This window comes from Penaeus monodon, chromosome 35, assembly GCF_015228065.2.
Source record: "Penaeus monodon isolate SGIC_2016 chromosome 35, NSTDA_Pmon_1, whole genome shotgun sequence".
Taxonomy (NCBI): Eukaryota; Metazoa; Arthropoda; class Malacostraca; order Decapoda; family Penaeidae; genus Penaeus; species Penaeus monodon.
The window spans coordinates 9,543,072-9,558,071 of record NC_051420.1 but is presented as its reverse complement, the minus strand read 5'-3'; the positions used below and the strand labels follow the sequence as shown (position 1 = coordinate 9,558,071).

The following is a 15,000-nucleotide window of genomic DNA, read 5'->3' as shown; positions in this document are numbered from 1 at the left end:
GAAAACAAGATAAAGAAGCGTATAACAAAAGAAGGGAAAAGACAACGAGCAAGAAAGGTAAGATGAAGAAAAAGAAGATGAAATAGAAGATGACGATGAAGAAAAAAAGAAAAAAAAGACGATGAAGACGAAGAAACACACAGAAGAGAGAGAGAGAGAGAGAGAGAGAGAGAGAGGAGAGAGAGAGAGAGAGAGAGAGAGAGAGAGAGAGAGAGAGAGAGAGAGAGAGAGAGTGAGACAGACAGAGAGAGACAGAGAGAAACAAGAATAATAAGAAAAATGATAAGAAAAAGAAGACGAAGAAGAAGAAAAGTGACTTCCCGCAGGAGCATTTCACCCCCACCCCCCTCTCCCTTCCCTCCGCCGCCTTTCCCCTGAAGATGGCATCCCGACCTCCTTGCCGGCGTCTCGCGAGAGGGTTCGATTCTCAAGGATAACAAGAAACTCCTTCTCGCTGTTATTTTTACGTCTTACACATCTTCTGTTTTTTTTTCTTTCATTTGAGTTTCTTAAGTCTTAATTTTTTGGGGGGGTGTTTTTAATTAACCCGATGGCGTTTGGAATGTTTAGATTTATCTATATCTCGTCAGGAAACCGTACCGGTATAGACGAAATGGATCAATCTGTAACAAAACAAAGGATATTTGAAAGTTCGTCGGAAGCGAGTGTTGTGCGCATGCGCGGCCGCCGAAGGTCCCGGATGCCAGGTATATAAGGCTGCGCGGAGCCGGTCAGAGTCACAGTTCTGTTATAACAGTCTCAAGATGAGGAACATCGTCGCACTTCTCCTTGTTGGCGTGGTCGCCACCGGTACGTCATTTGCTGTGTACTTGAAAAAAAAAGACGTAGTGAACTATTTATATGTTGGTGATCCGTGACAGCAAGTTTCAATAGTGCTGATTTAAGTGTCACTGAGTACAAGTGTTTATATATATAGAGAGAGTTAATATAATTAATTTTGGATTACATTTAAGTGTCACTGAGCAAAAGTGTTTATATATATAGAGAGAGTTAAAATAATTATTTTTGGTTTTCACTTAAGTGTCACTGATTACAAGTGTTTATATATAGCGAGTTAATATTATTAATTTTTGTTTTCATGGAAATTCTGATTGTTGGCTATAATTTAACTCATTTTAAGAATATTATGGTATTGTTTTCGAATAATCTCTTCAAAACTGAATCTGATATATTCTATTTATTACTTTATGTAATAAGTACCCGGGTAATTATTTATTACCTTATAACTTTGTCACTCGATTGTGGAGACTTCAACTCTCTCCTAAGTAATTATCTAACTTATAACCAAAATGATTTTTTTAAAGTTTTCGACGTGTGTTTTTTTATTCTGTTGTGAATTTTTGGGTCATCTGATAAATTCCTGTGTTATCAGTCTTTCTGTTTATTTCTTCGTCTTTTTTTGCGTTTCTGTGTATCTGTTTTATATATTGCATGGATTTTGGTTTATCTTGCAATATGCAATGTGTGGTTTTGTCTAATGTGTTATTCTGTTTAGAAGTGAATTGCGTATTTTAGCTGTTACGTCTGTGTTTTGTCCTTTGCGTCTGTCTGTCTGTCTGTCTGTCTCTGTCTCTCTTTCTCTCTCTCTCTCTCTCTCTCTCTCTCTCTCTCTCCTCTCTCTTCTCTCTCTCTCTCCTCTCTCTTCTCTCTCTCCTCTCTCTCTCTCCTCTCCTCTCTCTCTCTCACTCTCACTCTCTCTCTAACGTATATCTTTCTCTTTCTCTCACTCTCACTCAGGTTTACATTTTCTCTCTCTCCTTCTCTCTCTCTCTCTCTCTCCATTTACTCTCGTCTCCTTCCTTTTCTCTCCCTTCCTTATTTCCATCTACAAGCCTTCCATCTCTGCGTTGATTTTTATTTTATTTATTTTTTAGCAAGTAATGATATTCATCACTTTTTCCTTGCCGATATAGATATGTCCAAAGATCGTAACATGGTAGGACCTCTTTAACAGCCTCTAGAAAAAAAATATGCTCGTGTGATATTTTCGTGTACTTCTACGGTGTAAAATAGTCTATTTTATTTTTTCTTTGTGAATATATATGCACTCATGAAGAAATAACAGATATAGAGTGAAATACACAAGCATACGCAAATACAAACACACACATAATCGCGCGCACTTACCGATATGGTACACTACGCACGCACAACGTAAGCATATCGTACTCGTACGACACGATATCACTCAGCAGACATACACACAACTCCAATCATCAATACACACACACACGCAATCAAACACACACATACGGCACTACACCATTCTACACACACACTCACACACACGCAGACACACTCCCCCCCTACACATACACACACCCACTCATTCTCACATACGCACGCAAACACACAATCACACGCAAATTTCACACGCAAATACCCCCTTCACACACACACTCATAGATTGCGTATGTTGTTTAGCCACTCACACTCCCTCTCCATAACCCTCCCCCCCTCTCCATACCCCCCCCCTGAAAGTGAAAGGGTTGGGTATGCGTCTCGTGTTACCTTTCTCCCCTCGCACCGATTCAGATTCCTCTCTTTTTGGTCTTCTTCTTCTTCTTCTTCTTCTTCTTCTTCTTCTTCTTCTTTTTCTTGTTCTGTTTGTTTCTTTATTTTTTTTATTCTTGTTCTTTTTTTCTTTCGTTTTTTGTTTGTTTTCTTCTTCTTTTATTTTTATTTTTTTTTCTTGGTCCTGTTCTTCATCATTGTTATTTTTTTTCCTATTTTGATTAGCTTTTGTTTTTGATTCTTCGATTTGTTTTTCGTTGTTGTTGTTTTTTTCTGTCTAAATTATTATCAGCAATATTTCACAATTAATTAACGGAAATAGTTTTAATTCTCCCCTCTTCCCCCATTCCCTCTTTCGGCGCTATCACCTTCAAGAAAATCACAAAAAAAAAAAAAATCACTTGACACTCCTCTTTCCTTAACGGGCCTATCGACCCCTCCCCCCCCTTCTTTAACCCTTACCCCCCTGGCCTCCCCCTTGACCCAATATTTTTACATTCCGATCCTTTTTACCTTTCTCCTTCTCTCTCCTTCACTCTTTCTTTCGTCAGCCTACCCTTTCCTCTCTCTCTCCTTCTCCTTCCCTCTCTTTCTCTCCTTTCCCTCCCTCCCTCCCTCTTTATTTCCCCTTCCCTCCGTTCCTCCTCTTCCATCCCCCTCTCTCTCTCTCCTTCCACCCCTCCGCCTCCTTATCCTTCTCTCTCCCTCCCTCCAACCCACCTCCTCCTCTCCCCCGGTCCTTCCCTCCCTCCACCCCACCGCCTCCACCATCCCTCTCCCTCCCTCCTTCCGCCTCCTCCTTCCTCTCCCCTCCGGTCCCTCCCTCCCTCCCCTTAACCCACCGCCTCATAGCAGGTCGCGTCCCAAGCCCGTTAGACTACCTGAGAAGTGAAAGTGATTAGTGGTTACGACGCAGGTCAGGTATGGTGGTGTCAGCGAAGGGAGGGGCGGGGATAGGAGTGGAGGGAGGGTGGGGCGGGGATTGGGGATGGAGGGGTGGGGCGGGGCGGGGGAAGGGTTAGAAAGAGAGGAGAGAGGGGGGGAGGGAGGGAGGGAAGGGAAGGGTAGGAAAGAAGATAGAAAGAGAAAGAGGGCGTGGTCTGAAGGGTAACGTGGGCCGCCATGAAGGTAAGGTAAGCCCGGTCAAGTAAAACAAGACTGAGGAAAGGCAGTGGGGGAGGGAAAGGCAAGGCAAGGAAGGGAAAGGAAGCGGGGAGACACACACAGGAGTGCACAGTTAGTTGAGTTCGACGCGAGATTGAGAATCGCACAGTTAGAAATAAACAGATAACTAATTAACACAAAGAAGGAGAATAATTAGAAGAAGAATGAAAATAAATAAACCAGGGAGTAAGGAGAGAAAAGAAAAGAAAACACCAGCATTTGAAAGAATAGAGAACACACTGATACCAAAATTTCCAAAGTCATGGCAGGCCCTCGACGCCAACTAAACACATGGCACAAACGACTTACTCGTCATGGTTAGGTCACTCTGCTGTTTCACTGTGCAAAAAGGGGGGTTTGTTGAATTAACACGTGGTTGGCCGCACTTGTTAGAATTTTTGACAGGGAATCGAGATGATGTAGAAAGCTGGGAATGTCGGGAATATATTTACTTTTATTTATATCTTATATATATATTTTGTATATTTATATATGTTTTTTTTCTCCAATGTTCATTCGGTATTCTGGTCATCCAGAAGGCATATTTGTCATCTTGTGAAGATATGTTAACCACTATCTATTTATATATTTCTTTATCTGTCTGTCTAACTCTCCCCCCCCCCCCCCTCTCTCTCTCTCTTTCTCTCTCTCTCTCTCTCTCTCTCCCTCTCTCCCTCTCTCTCTCTCTCTCTCTCTCTCTCTCTCTCTCTCTCTCTCTCTCTCTCTCTCTCTCTCTCTCTCTCTCTCTCTCTCTCTCTCTCTCTCTCCCTCTCTCTCTCTCTCAACGCATTCCTCACTCGGTCAGACTTTCCCCGAACCGTAGTGAAGCGAACCGGTTTCCTGAAGAGTCAACTGTAGTCAAACAGGCACAGGAATTTACCTAGGGAAAAAAGAAGCTTATATAGGATACAGGCATATAATGATAAATGATAAATGCAGAAGAAATGGGAGAATAAACAGTTGAGATGGTCATTTTGTGGGTGTATACAGACAGATGTTGAATTTGTTGTTTGAAGATCTATGCAATATGTGGATAACTCGGGAATATAGAGAGACTGTATTTAGGCCTATGTGTGTTTTTATGTAGCACTTGACTGCCCGCTGACCCACTGGTATATATAACTGGATGCGTTTAAAGTGGATATCTGTTTGGGATGGATGTTTATCTGAGAATAGCTTCAGAAAAGGATTTAGATGTCATGTAAGAAGATAGTGTCTTTTTGATATTGGAGACATACACACGCACGCACACGTACATGCACATGCACGTGCACATATACACACACATACTTACGCTCACACACATACACACACGCACGCACGCACGCACACAAACACACACACACCACACACACACACACACACACACACACACACATACACATACACACACACACACATACACATACACACGCACACACACACACATTTCCCTCCCTCCCCCCCTCTTTCTCTCTCTCCCCAATCCCATCAGGAAGGGGATGCGAAAGTAAAAAAAAAAAAAAAAAAAAAAAATCATTTATAATACTCTACCGGCAAGATAGCGTGAACCATCCGCCTCCCCCCTCCCCCCCGCTAAGCACGTAGCTAGCGGTTCAATGGCCAATCACGTTCAACGAAATTCCTTATTTTAAAAGCGTTCCAATCTCCCTGCTGTTCTTGAAGAGAGCGAAAACTTTCTAAAATTTTAATAGTCTTTTTTTTTTCGTTTCGTTTTCTCTCCTCTCTCTCTCTCTCTCTCTCTCTCTCTCTCTCTCTCTCTCTCTCTCTCTCTCTCTCTCTCTCTCTCTCTCTCTCTCTCTCTCTCTCTCTCTTTCTCTCTTTATTTTAGGATATTTGAATATGGGTTTGTTTTTAAAGTTGAATTGAAATAAGCTCGTAGTGTTTATTTTTCTCTTGGGTCGGAGAGGACGCTCGAAAAAAAAAAAAAAATATATATATATATACAAATTAGATAAATATAACCCATAAGTATATGAAAATAAAGTCAACGAATAAATCGACGAATAAATAGAATAATTGCATAAAACAAATAATAGTAAAAAGTAATCTATCTCAGGAAGAAACAAAAAACAAAAAAAAACATCGGACGGTCGGTTCCTTAGGTGAATGACAGCAGAGTTGCAACAGCTTTCTCTCGGCTTGGTCAAGGGGCTGGAGAAAATCCACGTTGCACACACACATGCGCACGAACACGCACACACATCGATACGAATACGAACACATACATGAATATGAATACGAACATACGAACACACACACGCGAACACGAACATATATATATAAACAGACAAACACACAACAAACGAACACGCATACTTAACACACACACACGCACACGAACACGAATCACGAACATATACATATAAACAGCACACACAAACACACACAAACACACACACACACACAACACACAACACACACACAACACACACACACACACACACACACACCACACAAACACACACACACACAACACAAACAAACACACACACGCACACACACACACACACACACACAAGAACGAGAACATATACACATAAACACACAGACACACAAACCCACGCACATACACAGTTATACACAAACATCCACACATATACACGCACTCACAAACAAACAAACATATTTTCCCAAAACTGTCGCTGGTTAAACTCCACTTTCCTATCTCACTTTATGATTATTATCCTCTATCTTTTATGTCTGATTTCTCCTCTGTTATTTATCGTGATTCCTCTGTTTTTCAGTAGTTTGATTATCTATATATTTAGCTTATTTTTTTAAAATATATTTTTCGGTAACTGTAATGTAATTTCTAATTTTTTTTAACAACTAAAATTCCACGCCTTTATTGGGTAAATCTGTATTTTCATTATTTAATTCAATTCATATTAAAACGATTGCAATGCCACCCGTAATCGTTATATCGTGTAATGCGAGTCAACACAACAGATCATAACTGCAACAAATATAAAGAGAAAATCAAGTCATTACAGTTATGAAAGTTATGGCAACCCTGTCTCTCTCGTGGCAAAGCGCTTTATGAAAACAAAAGCTAAACTGTGTTAACTGTTAACTCTCACGCTGCTGCTCAGAAATTATGCTCTCGGAAACCTTATACTTTCTGCATACTCATATAAAAGCTCTTACTTTCTCTATCTCTCCCTGTCTTTCTCTCCTTTTCTTTCTTTCTCCAGTTCTTTCTGTCTCTCTTTCCTTTTCTTTTTTTTCTTTCTCTCTCTTTCTCTTTCTCCCACCCCTCTCTCTCCCTTTCTCTCTCTCTCTCTCTCTCTCTCTCTCTCTCTCTCTCTCTCTCTCTCACTCTCTATCTATATATATTATATATATGTATATGTATGTATATATATGTATATATATGTGTATATATATGTGTATATATATATATATATATATATATATATTCTCATTACCATTACCAGAGAGAGAGAGAGAGAGAGAGAGAGAGAGACAGAGACAGAGACAGAGAGAAGAGTGATTGAATTTCTAACGGAAGTATTTTGTGGGAAAATAGCCATCTGGGAACCAAACCACCTGCGCTCGGGACTAATGGCTTGCAAGAAACCCACCACTTTGCAAAGCCGCGTCGTATCTCTCTCTGTCTCTTGTTGCTTTAGAACTCAAGGTCTTTTGGCTGAAAGAATTTGATGTAAAATAAAGGTTGAACGAGACTGGATCATTATCCCACGAGTGCAATGTTCGTTTCGATATTGACAAATTTGTTCATCTTGTTCAGAATTATGATATTATTATTATTATTATTATTATTATTATTATTATTATTATTATCATTATTATTATTATTATTATATTTTCAATTCTACATTTTTTTGGGCGATTTGCTAACAAAATCTCATTTTCTCAACAATATAACATCTTATAGCAATAACTGATAATGATAATTCTCATTCGTAACTCTTCCTATATTTGTTAATCTTTATTCGTATCTCTTCCAACATTTATCAATTTTCATTTCTTTCACTTCCTACATTTATCAATTCTCATTCCTATCTATTCCGACATTCATTCATTAATTCTCTACATTGCATCAAGTATCATTCGTAATTCTTCCCAAATTCTATTCATTTTCCCAATTCTTTCTACAATTATCAATTATTCTCCTTGCTAACTCTTTGAACATTCATTGTTCCTCATTCGTATCTCTTCCTACATTTATTAATTTTCATTCGTAACTTCTACCTTTATTCTCATTCGTAACTCTTTCTACATTTATTAATTTTCATTCGTAACTTCTACCTTTATTCTCATTCGTAACTTCTCCATTTAATTATTCTCATTCGTAACTTCTACCTTTATTCTCCTTCGTAACTTCTTCCACATTTTTTCATTCCATTCTTATCTCACCCGACATTTCCTAACTCTCATTCGTAACCTCTCCATTTCATTAATTCTCCTTCTCAACTCTTCTTACATTTATCAGCCCTCTCTTCGTGCATCGCTCGAGCGTCACGTGCCGCCGACGCCCGCGCACGTGTGATCGCTTTCGAAATGGTGTCACGAGCCTTGTGTCGCCTCTCCGCTGGGATCTGTTGTTCCGAGTTATGATTTTCTCTTTGTGTTCTGCCCTTTTTTTGGGTTTTGTTTTTCTTTTTTTTTGCCTTTTCTTTTTTTTTTTCTTTCCTTTTTTTTTTTTTTTGTCACGCACGATCGCAGATGCATACGCATGCGTACACGTACACAAATACTACATTAAAATTATGACTATCACTGTCACACTAGCACTAATAATTACACATTTACACATTTACACATTTACACACACAAACACATACACTTACACTTACACACACACATACACTTACACATACATACATACATACATACACATACACACATACACACACGCACACAACCATCGAAAGAACTTGTTTCTCGTGGAGTGTTCAAGGTGACTTTAACCTCCCCCCCCCCCCCACCTTACCCCTTATTACCCCTCCTCCTTACCCCTGACATCCTCCACCCTCTTCTCCTTTTTCTTCAGTGTTCATTCTTTTCCTATTTCTCTCTCCTCCCTCTCCTCCCCCCTTCTTTCCCCTGTCGCTTCTTCGTCTTCCTTTCTTCCCTGTTTTGTTCCTCTCCCCTTTACCCTTTTTTCTCCCTTACTACTCCACCCTTTCCTCTTCCTACTCCTTTCATCCTTCTGTTTCTTACCCTCTTCCCCATCTCCCTCTACCCCCTAATTCCCCCTTTTTCTCACACATTCCATTCCCATATTTATCCCAATTTCCCCCAACCCCTTACTTTACCCCCTTCCCCCCCCCCTTCCCCGCGTCTCTCCACTTCCCCCCCCCCCACTCCTTAACCCCACACAACTTCTTGCGTAGGTGACATCCCCCCTCCCCCCCTCCCTCCCCTCCCCCCCAACTTCCACGCCTTCAAACCTCCGTCAACTTGCATGACCTGCACATACCTCCCTCGGAGTCAAGCGCGACGTTCGTTTTCTTTCGCTCTCTCTCTCTCTCTCGTTTTCTTTTGCCCCCCCTCCCTCTTCTCGTTTTCTCTCGCTGTCTCGTTTTCTTCTCGTTCGCTCGTTTTCTCTCGCTGTCTCGTTTTCTCTCGCTGTCTCGTTTTCTCTCACTGTCTCGTTTTCTCTTCTCGTTCGCTCGTTTTCTCTCGTTGTCTCGTTCTCTTCGTTCCCTCGTTTTCTCTCGCTGTCTCGTTTTCTTTCGCTCTCTCGTTTTCTTTTTACTGCTGGGAGGACGTCGCGTGGGGGTTAATATATTACAGGTATGATTTCATGCGCGTGCACACACACAAACACACACACACACACACACACACACACACACACACACACACACACACACACACACACACACACACACAATGATCAGAACAGGTCCCTTACGACAATATTTGGTATCAATACATATTCGTTATCATCATTCTTATTCATTCATTTCCTATTCCATTTTTTCCCCTCAACGCTTAAGAAACAAACAAGAAAAAAAAAATAAAAAAAAATATAAATAACAATCTTACCCACTCTTGTCACACAGCTTCCCAAAATCAGCTCTGTTACCTAATACGCAACTTGCAATATTGCGTTCTATAGCTAGTCAACGGGGACTCAGTGTTGCAAATGCGAATGACCTGAGTGTGAAGTGAGGCCTAAAAAAGTGTGTCGCCTTTGCAATATTGCCATTTTTTTCTTTGTTATAGAGATTAAGGACGTAGGGGAGGGGGAGGGGAAAGTCGTAGAGGGAGAGGGAAGATAAAGGGAGGGAGAGGGAGAGATAGGAGAAATATATCTTAAAGAATACGAGGGGAAGTGAGAAAGGAGAATTAGATAAACATAATTAATGAAGAAGAGAGAATAGTGTGTGTGTGAGGTTATTAACCTACATTCCGCCCCCCCCCCCCAAAAAAAAGGAAAGAAAATCCACCAAAAAAGCAACACCTGACAACTCCCTTAATAGAGTTTCCATTTCGGGAATTTATCTTTTTTTTTTTCCAAATAATTTCTCGCTCTTTTGGCCTTATGAGCGAAGTGGAGTTTCAGCTGTCATCTGCGGTTCCCTCCAGCTGTTCCTTCTTCTGCTGTCTGTCTCTTCTTAGTCACACAGCTGTCTTTTTCTTTAAGCTGTGGCCGATTCTGTGACAATTAACTCTGTGCTTAACTCAGCTTAAACTGCAACTTAATGTGCTTTGAAGATCTTGTTATGCTTGTATTAGTGTTGTTTTCTTTTTTGTCGTTCTTGTACTTACTAATCTTTTTGTTATTATTATTATTATTATTATTATTATTATTATTATTATTATTATTATTATTATTATTATTATTATCATATTCATCATTAACACACTAATGTCGTTATCATTGTAACTTGACTGATAAAGCTTTGAAAATAAACAACTTTAGTATTTCTTCACTTTTACTAACTCTTCTTTAACCTAATTTTTTTTTTCACTTTTCCTACGTCATTTTCCCTTATTACTGACAAAAAGGGGCTATTGACTACTAATTTGTAATATCTGTGTCAACTGTATTAACCCTTTGATGCTGAGTATGTAGGCATTTTGATAAGAGTATTGCAACTGCTTTGATGACGTAATGATGCTGGTATATTGGAATAAAAAAAAAGGAAATTACACTGGTTTAACTAATACGAGCAATTATTAACAAGGTAACAGCCGCTTTCATATTATGTTAACTTTTTTTCATACTTAGGTATCAATTAGACTATAACAACCGCTTTAAAAAGTTTGATGATTGTAAGCTATTTGACCAAATAACTGTTGCCTTGATAATATAATAATGCTATTATCTGGAGTATAATAACCTTACAAAATGACAGTGCTATTTTTTTTAGGGAACAATGCATACATGTTATTTTGCAATTGCACGCTGCAGCTTCAGCCAGCCTTTATTACTCATGTCTCCAATGCCGTTCATGCAGGCAACCCGTCATGAGTGCGCGCGCCTTGGCTTGCCTCCCGCATGACGAAACGAAGCATGTTGCCTTCGATTTTGTTTTTGTTTTTTTTCCTTATTAACTTTTTCTCTTCCTTCCCCCTCTTCCCTCGTCGTCCCGTGCACAGGCGCCCAGGAATCGACAGTCGCTCTCGAAGGACCCGGGAACTTCGTGTGTCCTCACGAATTCGGTTTCTACGCCCACGAACTCTCCTGCGACAAGTACTACTCGTGCGAGGCCGGCGTCCCTACCCTGAAGGTCTGCGGCAACGGCTTGGCCTTCGACAACAGCGACCCCGAGAACCTGAGGGAGAACTGCGATTACAGCCACAACGTTGACTGTGGCCTCCGCACCCAGTTCGGTACGCCGGGAGGCACACGGCAGCACCCACTGCGGCGCTAACCCCGCCTGATATCGCTACTGCATAGCCTTGATACATCACAGCCTGATAAACCCCCTATCTGATACAGCAAGGACACGGTGTTCTGCCAGTATCTTTACACTGATACATCGACAAGAGAAACAAAAGGCCTCATAATTTCACTACCATCTTCCAACCCCACTCCACGCAACCCTCGGTTTTGGGCAATTTTCACGGCACCTTAAAACAGTCTGTGGGACATGCGAACAAATGTCACAGTCACAGGACACAGAACAATTAACTGGTGATCGGTGGTCAGTGTATACCCTCGGTGTAATGATATTGTCTTTTCTTGCACATTGTACTGTGTTTTTAAAAATTCTCCTCCTCTGGCACCTTCTTTTCTGTTCAGTTTATATCACAGGTGTTGGTTACTCTTTAGTGTTATAGTACATATTTTACTCGACACGTACGCGAGTAACCCCTTCTACAGATAGCCTTCTCACGGTGTAGACAAGGTAACACATTCACAGGTTCTACGGATGGGGAAAGTAGCACAATAATAACATCTCATTCCACAACAGCAGCAGCAAGGAGCATTCAACCTCTTACGTGGTGGGGTATTCTTCCATGTTTTATCTTCCTCCTCCTCCTCTCCTTCTTCTTTCCCCCATCTTCCATACACACAAATCCCACTCAGTACCCCTCTCTAATAATGGTGACGGTTCTGGAACGGGCACAGGCATGGCTCAGAGTGACATAGTCTACGAGGACTTCCTGTGTCCCAAAGACAACGGCTTCTTCCCCCACGAGAGCCAGTGCGACGCCTACTGGAGCTGCAAGGACGGCGTTCCGGAGTTCAGGCTGTGCGGGAACGGCCTGGCCTTCGACGACACCAACGACCAGTTCGAAGATTGCAACTACATCTTCACCATCGACTGTACCAACCGCACTGAGCTGGGTAGGCCTACTCCAAGAAGCAAGATGGCGGAAATAAGAGGAGACAGCGACGTGCCTGTTATTTTTTTTTCTCTCTAGTCACTCCCAACCTTTTGTTGTTGTTTTTTGCATGCGCATAGTTGTAAAAAAAAATCATGTCTCACCTGCATGCTCCCTTGTACAGAAATACACAATACATAGGCTGCAGACATCAAATACAGGGAAATACAATCCGTATTATGATATATCCAAATCATGAAACATATCTGAAATTGGAATATAAACTGCCATATATCCCTCTCTCCTCGGCAAGCCCGGACGTATCCTGACAGCTACCCCTTTACCCTGCAGAACCCCCCATCTCCACCCCCCACTGCCCCAACCTGTACGGCATCTTCCCCGACACTGATGACTGCTCCGTCTTCTGGTCCTGCTGGGACGGTGAGGCCTCCCGCTACGCCTGCGCCCCCGGCCTGGCCTACGACAGGAAGTCCCGCGTCTGCAACTGGATGGACAACATTCCCGAGTGCAAGCAGCAGAGAGGTAAAGCCATTTCGTATGCATGGTGGAACAGATGGAGTATATTGTTGGGTGTATGTATGCATATGCAGATATTTATATATGTAGATGTTTATTTGTGTATATGGAGAGAGGGAGAGAGAGAGTATAAAAAAAAACTCTCCCTCCATTCCTTCTTTTCTCTCCCTTTCTCTTCTTCTCCACCACCTTCCCCCCCTCGGGACTAACCACCCCCTCCCCCCTGCCCTCTTCTCCCGCAGACGCCATGCAGCAGGACTTCGTGTGCCCCGCCCCAGGAGAGCTCGCAGCCACCGGGTCCTTCAGCCGCCACGCCCACCCCAACGACTGCCGCCAATACTTCATCTGCATCGACGGCGTTGTTCGCGAGTACGGCTGCCCCATCGGCACCGTGTTCCAGATCGGAGACACTGACGGCCTCGGAAAGTGCGAGGACCCCGAGTTCGTTCCCGGATGGTAAGTGGAAAAGAGCCTCTGGCGTGGGTCCCCCCCCCTCCTTCTTCCTGTGGGGAAAAACGTGCAGTGGTTCAATATGGCATTCAATGTCCCCTACAAAAAAACGAGGGAGAGAAAAAAATGAGACGAGAGAGAAGAGAGAAAAGAAAAAAACTCCCTCTCTTGTTCTTTATAAGGTTTGCATATGGGATATACCTACTTGTACATCCTCTCAGTAATACGGGTAGATTATTTCTCAAAATGTCATATGCCCTTGTACCCCGTACGCCTGATTGCATCACTGCATGCCCCTCGGAAAAAGACCTTGGTTATCTCTTTCAACTTTTCTTTGGAGTGATCACTTAGAGAATCAATTAACCTAGATATTCTCATTTTTTCACCTTGTTAATCATGGGTCATACTAGTTCGTGTTTTTTGTCTGTTTCCTTGTTTGAAAGATCTACCTTTAGACTATCCTGGACATAACCTCGCACTTGCATGAAGATGGTACAATAGAAATTAGTAAGCAAGAGATTTTTTAACATTCAAACATTTCAGTTCAGATCATTTTATGCACATTTGATTTAGTAACAAAAGGCGAGTTGCAGCACACTGGATACACAGGTGCATGTCCTAACTTCCAAACATGATTCACTTGTTACTTACTTACGGAGGATCGGTTACTGTGGGATCTTTGGCTTCTTGGCTGACCCCTGTGAGATGCCTGTGTGTTTGGGGCTCTGTGTGAAACGGCTTTCTTGACGCGTCTTTCCGTCTCCCTGCGACGCTCTCTCTCTCTCTCTCTCTCTCTCTCTGACTCTCTGACTCTCTGACTCTCTCTTTCCCTCTCTCATTCCTTGCCTCCCTTTCTCTCCGTCTCTTGTTATTCTGTTTCTTCAATTACCAGTGCTCAGTATCTCATACACACACAGGCACTTTCGCATATACATCTCTCATTGCATGGATGCCAGAACGTCAATAAAACCATTTACCATAACATTCATGCGATATAACTGATACAAGGAAAGATTTTTTTCCTGAGAACTTCACAACCCCCCACCCCCCTCACGTCCCATAGCCCCCCCCCCCCCCCAAGAAAAAAATTGAAGCCAAAGGTCCCTCATAACATTTCCTATGAGGGGATTTCCCCACCTCGTCCCCTCTCGCCCTTCTCCCCTCCCCCCAACCCACCCTCTCTCTATCTCCACCTCACCCCTCTCTTCTCTCACCTCACCCCTCTCCTCTCTCTCCCTCCTCACCCTTCCTCTCTTCCCTCACCTCAACCTCACTCTATCCCCACCTCACCCCCTCTTTCCTAACTCACTCCCACTTTTCCCCCTCTCATTCCCTCACCTCTCACCCCCTCTTTCCCCCACCTCACCCCGATTCATTCTCCCCCATTTGACCTCTCCCCCCAACTTATCCCCTCTCTCTCCCCCACACCCCTCGCTCATTCCCACCACACCCCTCCCTCCCCCCAACCCCTCTCTCTCTTCCACCCCTACACCCCCCTCTCTCCCCCACCACCCCCCTCTCCCCCACCACCACCACCACCTTCTCTCCCCCCACCTCACC

At 42.5% G+C, this 15,000-nt stretch overlaps 1 protein-coding gene across 3 annotated transcripts in view; it reads left to right on the top strand.

Annotated features, from left to right (window-relative positions):
- The first annotated feature begins 712 nt into the window (after positions 1-712).
- LOC119595046 (protein obstructor-E-like) overlaps positions 713-15,000 on the top strand; it is a 15,860-nt gene continuing 1,572 nt past the window's right edge. For 2 of the 3 annotated variants that reach the window (XM_037944177.1, XM_037944175.1), the window contains exons 1-4: positions 713-810; positions 11,281-11,514; positions 12,805-12,996; positions 13,233-13,446. In XM_037944177.1, the coding sequence (XP_037800105.1) occupies positions 765-810; positions 11,281-11,514; positions 12,805-12,996; positions 13,233-13,446 (686 nt within the window). In that variant the 5' untranslated portion in view covers positions 713-764. Of the gene's footprint in view, positions 811-11,280; positions 11,515-12,256; positions 12,476-12,804; positions 12,997-13,232; positions 13,447-15,000 lie in introns of all 3 variants that reach the window. The other variant, XM_037944176.1, reaches the window with a different exon arrangement.